General features: G+C 46.7%; 1 protein-coding gene across 2 annotated transcripts; it reads right to left on the bottom strand.

Annotated features, from left to right (window-relative positions):
• Positions 1–432: 432 nt before the first annotated feature.
• On the bottom strand, positions 433–5,380 carry GMFG (glia maturation factor gamma). Of its 2 annotated transcripts, none has more exons than XM_068992640.1 (7): positions 5,313–5,380; positions 4,856–4,952; positions 4,708–4,757; positions 4,228–4,277; positions 1,501–1,583; positions 800–873; positions 433–573 (listed from the first exon to the last, which is right to left on the bottom strand). In XM_068992640.1, exons 1-7 carry the CDS (start codon positions 5,313–5,315, stop codon positions 502–504), a joined length of 429 nt encoding a protein of 142 aa, XP_068848741.1. In that variant the 5' UTR covers positions 5,316–5,380; the 3' UTR covers positions 433–501. The 2 variants fall into 2 exon arrangements, with proteins under 2 accessions (XP_068848741.1, XP_068848742.1); XM_068992641.1 differs by having other exon boundaries at positions 5,324–5,362.
• Between the last annotated feature and the right edge of the window lie 1,539 nt (positions 5,381–6,919).

The raw sequence follows: 6,919 nt of genomic DNA on the forward strand, positions 1-6,919 counted from the left end.
TTCAACAACTTTTCTGCCTTCAAAATCTTCCTGCTTGGGGGATCACTGAGAAAATTAGCATAGTTGTAAACTGCTGCCTGCAAGGGTGGGAAGGTGAGAGGTGGAGAGACAGGCCCTCGCCCTCTTTACTCTCAGGGACTCAGGTGTCCTTGTTCCTCTTGGAACAAGGCCCCTCCACAGATTCAGATATTCCCCCAATTCCTCTAGGAGACCCAGGCCTCCCTCATTTCTCCTTAGGAAACCCTACACGCCCCTCTCTTTCTTTCAGAGGAACAGGTATGGAATCCTCCTTGTCCTCCCAGAACTCAGCAGGCATCCACTGGCTCTGCCTGCCCTCTACTGGTCCAAAACTGGTACTGCAGGACTGCCACCTAGCGCCCACAATGAGGAACAGAAAACTGAGCCAGAGCTGAGGGTCTCTGAGTTGTTGCATTTTAATATCTTTAAGGTCTGGGATGTTCAGGCCCTCGGGGGTTTGAGTTCAGGTTCCCGGCCCAGAGGTCAACGAAAGAAAGACAGCTTCTCTTTGAGCCAGGCCTCGGTGAGGTCATCAGTGGTGCGGATTTCAAACACCTGCACAGAGAGAGGGTTCAGTTTTAGAATCCACTCAGGAACTGAAACAGTGAGGGCTCCAGCCCTTCCCTCCTTCAGACCCAGAAACCCAGCTCCCTCCTCCCTCAGACCAGGAGTCCTGACCCACCGTGGGGGACCTCCAGGGAGGAGTCCCCCACCCTCCATCAGCCCTCGGATCCCAGACTCTCCTCCCTCACACTCAGGAGCGTCGGCCCCGGCCCCAGACCTTTGTGAGCTCTGCTGTCTGCACCAGCCTGTTTTTGCTCCCCGCGTACATCATCTGTTGTTCAGGCTTGCAGCCTGTGTGGAAAATAGAAGAGGAAAGCATAATTGGGGGATGCCAAGGTGATCTTTAAGGCCCTGGTAATGTCCTACCCTGGAAAAGGAAATGGTATCTCCCCCTCCAGTATTCTTGCCTGGGAAATCCCATGGACAGAGGAGCCTGGTGGGCTCAAGTCCATGGGCTAGCAAAGAGTCAGACATGACTTGGTGACTGAACAATAACAGTGTCCTACAGGCCCCGGAGTTTTCAAAGAATCCCAGGAATTGTTCTAAGGAGGTCCCTGGAGGCTATAGTCAGAGTCTTCAGAGTTGTTTGGGGGCTGGAAGTTATTCTAGGGTCCCTGGAGATGGTTTAGGTGCCAGACAGGGGTTGCCAGTAAAAGGAAGAGCTGACTGTGCTTACACACCTCAAAACTAATGAAGATGGGGGTTTGGGGCCCTCACCTCCACCCCATTGCCCTCTCAGCATTCACTCATCACACACACCACACTCTCACACAGGCATCTATACACACGCACACAGTCACACACACAAAATCAGCAGTCATGTGCACATACACACACTTACATTCAAACACACACACGTACACATCCCCACACAGAATCTAAGACCCCCTTCTCAGGAGGAGTAGAGCTGTGTCTCACCTACAGGGCTGGAGAAGATGAAACACAAGGGGTAGGACACTCGGCCATCGGCGTGCACGTACTTGTAGCTGTAAACCACGAACCTACAATAATGAAAGGGAATTCAAACTCAGGCCTTGGCCTGGAGCTCAGGCCTAATGCTCATTACCTGAGACCACAGCCTAGAAATCTTGCCTGAGTTTGAGAACATAGGGTTAACCACTGAGACCGAGGGTACTGGCTTCAAATACAATAAATGATTTAAAAATAATAATGGGGGAAATTAATAATAATAGGGGAATTCCTTGGTGGTCCAGTGGTTGGAAATCAGCCTGCCAATGCTGATTGGGTCATGGGTTCGCTCACTGATCGGGAAAGACCAGGGCCGCGTGCCGCAGAGCAGCCAAGCCTTTGTGCAATGGCTATTGAGCCCATGTTGCAGCCTACAGAGGTGCTCACGACCAGAGTCTGTGCTCTGCAACAAGAGAAGCTACCATAATGAGAAGCCCGCGTACTGCACCTAGAGAGCAGCCCTCACTCACCGCAGCTAGTGAAAGGCTGTGCATAGCAACGAAGAACCAGCGCAGCCATAAATAAGTTTTTAATTAAAAAAATAATAATAGTAAATGCTAAATAGAATTACCATCTGCTCCAGCAATTCCACTACTGGGTATTTATCAAAGAAAATGAAAACAATAATTCAAAAAGATATATGCACCCCCATATTTATTGCAGCATTATTTATAATAGCCAAGAAATGGAGAAAACCTAAGTGTCCATTGACGAATGAATGGATAAAGATGTGGTACACACACACACACACACACACGCATGCACACAATGAAGTACTATCCAGCCATTAAAAAAAGAATGAAATCTTGCCATTGCAACATGGATGGCTCTTGGAGGGCATTACGCTAAGTGAAATAAATCAGACAGAGACAAACGTCTTATAATCTCACTTATATGTGGAATTGAAAACATTAAAATAAAGAAAAACCATCAAGTTCATAAAGAGAGAGAACAGATGAGTGGTTGCCAAGGTGGGAGTGGGTGAAATGGGTGAAGGAAGTCAAAAGGTAAAAGCTTCCAATTATTTTATTTCCAGTTATTTATTTTAAATAAGTCCTAGGGATGTGATATACAGCATGGTAAGTATAGTTATTAATGCTGTATTGTATATTTGAAAGTTGCTAAAGAAGTAGATATTAAAAGTCCTCATCGTAAGAAAAAGAAATGTTTTAGAAACTATGTATATGGTGACAGATGTTAGCCAGATTATCATGGTGAACATTCTGTCATACAGTATATACAAATATCAAATCATTATGCTTTACACCTGAAATTAATACATTATACGTCAAATAGAATTCAATAAAGAAAAAACGTTTTACGAAAAAATGGTTTTGGAACTTCCCTGGAGGTGCAACAGTTAAGACTACAGAGGCAGGGCTTCAATCCCCAGTTAGGGAGCTTAGATCCCACATACTGAGTGATGTGGCCAAAAAAAAAAAAAAGTAGTAAGCGCTTACTTGATTATTCACAACAACGCTATGATGTAGGTACTATTATTATCCCCATACTACATACGGGAAAATCGAAGCCCAGAGAGTGAAGCCATTTGCCCAAGGTTCTATGGGTAGATTTGAACCCAGGAAGTTGGCTGGTAGAGTAGAAGTGCTCAGCCACTATGTTTTACTGTCCAGCAGTTTAGAATGAGGGGCTGAGACCAGGGCCAGCTATATAATTTCCCAAACCCAGTGCAAAATGAACATGCAGGGCCCCTTGCAATAAACACAAGAGAGAGCCTTTTTTTCCTTTCTTCTGCAGTCTCTTTCCAGACTGATCTTGGTCTTTTAAACTTTCCCATTTCAAGTCATGTGCTGTCTTGGGCATGGGGACACTCATGGGGGGAATGAAAATGCTCACGGGCACACCCTGGAATTTATCTTTCAGGAATGAGCACCGCCCCTGTGCCCCTGACACTCCCTGAGTCTGCAATTAGGCCCCCTGCCTGGGGCAGAGGGCATCAGCCATCATTGGGCAATGTGGGAGTGGGGAGCTGAGAACCCATCTAGGGCAGGACATGTGAGCTGAAGGAGGCTCCAAGCCTCCAGCACAGGCTCCACTGTCCTGTCAGACTTCACACAAAACAGATTCAGAGATAAAACTATAAAGAATTTCAAGATAGCAGGCATCAAGCCCTGCCTTCAAGGCTCCCTTCTGGGTCTGGGGCCCTGTGTGATTGCACTTGTCAGATGCCCAGGGTGCTGACTGAGATCTAGAGCCTGAGATTGAGGCATAAAGTCCTAGGACACCCAAAACTCACCACAGTCGAGATGAAAAAATCTAGAGACCAGTTTTCATAGAAGTGTCAAAAAACTCCTCCACACACAAAAAGCACCAGCCTCCTCTGGCTTCACACAGGATTCTCCCCAATCATTAAAGGTCAAATAAATCCTTTCCTACTCAAGGTCTTCCCAAGCATTGAAAAATAAGGAAATTTTAACTTTTTTTTTTAATGAAGCAAATGCAATGTTGAGACCAAAACCTGACAAAGTATGTACTAACATCATGTATGACTATTAGCGTAAAATTCTGCAATAAAAGTTTGGTATACAACCCAAAAGTCCTGTGATAGGAACTCAAAGACAAAGTTTCAAAGTCCACGAATAAGACTGGACCCCAAGTAGCCCCTCGGTCTGTAACCCTCCGTGGCCTGACCTTCCCCTTCTTGCCCCAGGATACCTGGGCTGTCTCTCAGGCAGCTCCATTTTCAGTTCCTCTGGAGAAATATTCTGTGAGGGGTGGGGGGAGGAGAGAAAAAGAAAAAAACTGCCATTAAAGGAACATGTACTCTGTGCCAAGGCACTCATCCAAGAAACACACGGATTATTAGCCCATTGATCTCTCCCCAAACCCAGAGGGGTAGGTCCTGTTATTATCCCCGTGTTATAGGTGAGCAAACTGAAGAGGAGTTAAGACACTTGCTTTTTTCTAAACAAACTACAAGGATTAAATCACTGAATTCACAGACAACTCGGAGGTAAGGACTGTTATCACCATTTCACAGATGAGGAAACAAGAGACCTATACAGGCAGAGTCTCTCGCCCAGGGTCACAGCTAAGCTGGAACTTGACTTCCGGGTTTTTGCGGCTCCCAACACCAGGCTCTCAGCATCAGTCACAGTCTTTTGGGCCTCCCAGTCCCATCCCCCAGCCCCTCACCTGAAATTCTTCCTCCAGCACCACCATCTGCCGGTCTTTGTCCACCTTCACTGAGGAGGGAGGGCATACGTGGGTCAGACGCCCCTGCCATCTGTCCCTAGGCTTCCTCCCCACCCCCATTCATTCCAGGAGGGAAGATGACACTCACTTATTATGGCTGCATTGTCTGTCTCTTTTCGGAAGCGGAATTTCCTCAGCTTTTCCTTTAGCTCTGGGTCCACCTCACACACCACCAGGGAGTCGGACTGCCAGAGGAGCCCAGTTAAGAGCTGAGTCCCCTGGCCTCAGCCCTGCCCCTTTCCCCAAACCTCAGTTTCCCCATCTACTAATAACAAGGAGGGGCCCATAGCCCATAGATTGCCTTTGTGAACACTGGGGAAATGTACCCTTTCCTCTGGGCTGGACTGGAGCCCTCTTGGCAGGTGCCCTTGGGCTACGCCCGAGGTTCAGGGATCTGCTCGCCTGGGGCTAAACCCGGAACCAGCATCTCTCTTTCCCCAGCCTTGACCTCCCATCCACAGTCTGACCTTCACCCCGGCGTCCTCCCAGCCCTAGTCCCACTCCAGCCCATCCATAGCCCTTCCCATACGACCCTGGCCCCCGACCATGACTTTACTGTCCAGGGGCCTCTTCTTTCCTTGGTTCCGCTGTCTTCTAGGGGTGGGGACCACAGCTCAAGGGGGCGGGGTGTGGGGTAGGGGAAAAGTTTCATCCACCACCACATCCTGTTTATGCCCATTCTGAGACAACTGTCACATATGGCTCCTCCCCCTCCTTCCTTCCCCTCATCTGTTGGGACCTCCCAGGCTTTGCAGTCACGCAGGCTGGGGTTCAAGTGCTGCCTGACTGTGTGGCTCTAGCTAAGTAACTTCAACCCTCTGATTCAGAATTGTTATGAGGATAAAATAACTTCACATATCTCCCAGCATGGTGGACAACACCCAATACACCATAGGTAGCGATGAGCTCTTTTTTTTTTTATTTTTATTGGAGTATAGTTGATTTATAATATTGTGTTAGTTTCAGGTGTACAGCAAAGTGAATCAATCAACTATACATATTTGCACTCTTTTTTAGATTATTTTTCCAAGTAGGTCATTACAGAGTATTAGGTGGAGTTCACTGTGCCATATAGTAGGTTATTATTAGTTATCTGATTTATATACAGTAGCTGCTGCTGCCGCTGCTGCTAAGTCGCTTCAGTCGTGTCCGACTCTGTGCAACCCCATAGAGGGCAGCTCACCAGGCTCCCCCATCCCTGGGATTCTCCAGGCAAAAACACTGGAGTGGGTTGCCATTTCCTTCTCCACTGCATGAAAGTGAAAAGTGAAAGGGAAGTCGCTCAGTTGTGTCCGACTCTTAGTGACCCCATGGACTGCAGCCCACCAGGCTCCTCCATCCATGGGATTTTCCAAGCAAGAGTACTGGAGTGAGTTGATGCAATAGTATACACATGTCAATCCTGATCTCCCAACTTGTCACTCTCCCTCTTTCCTCCCTGGTAACCATAAGTTTTCAACATTTGTGACTTTTTCTGTTTTGTAACTTTTTTTTTATATTCCACATATAGCAATATCATATAATATTTGTCTTTCTTTGTCTGACTGACTTTACTCAGTATAACAATCTCGGACGTCCATCTGTGTCATCGCAAATGGCACTTCTCATTCTTCTTTATGGCTGCATACTATTCCACTGTGTATATTGATATATACCACATCGTTTTTGGAACGTAACACATTTTCTTTATCCACTCCTCTGCTGATGCACATTTAGGTTGCTTCCATGTTTTGGCTATTGTAAACAATGTTGCGTGTACCTTTTCAAATTATTGTTTTCTCCAGCTATATGCCTAAGAGTGGAGTTGCTAGATCATGTGGTTGTTCTATATTCGGTTTTTTAAGGAACCTCCCACTGTTTTCCATAGAGATTGTACCAATTTACATCCCATCAACAGTGCAGAAGGGTTCCCCTTTCTCCACACCCTCTCTAGCATTTTTTTGTTTGTAGACTTTTTTGATGATGGAATGATAAGCTCTTTAACTGTTCCTCCAGGAAGCCTTCCTGGAATCCACTATGCCCTAATCTGGAATAGTTTAATTCCAGAGCTAAAAGGGGGAACTTAGAAATGTTTGCTGATCAAACTGCCACTTAGTAGGTCGATGGAGAAATGGAGGAGAAGGAGGAGACTCACCAGCGCTCAGGTAATGCT

The sequence above is a fragment of the Capricornis sumatraensis genome, chromosome 20 (genome assembly GCF_032405125.1).
Source record: "Capricornis sumatraensis isolate serow.1 chromosome 20, serow.2, whole genome shotgun sequence".
NCBI lineage: Eukaryota > Metazoa > Chordata > Mammalia > Artiodactyla > Bovidae > Capricornis > Capricornis sumatraensis.

Excerpts from the sequence above, each read along its gene's own strand:
- GMFG (XM_068992640.1), bottom strand. Across the intron at positions 4,758-4,855 it reads AGACAATGCAGCCATAATAA|TGAAGGTGGACAAAGACCGG; the intron begins GTGAGTGTCATC and ends CTCCCTCCTCAG. Across the intron at positions 874-1,500 it reads CATCTTCTCCAGCCCTGTAG|GCTGCAAGCCTGAACAACAG; the intron begins GTGAGACACAGC and ends TTTTCCACACAG.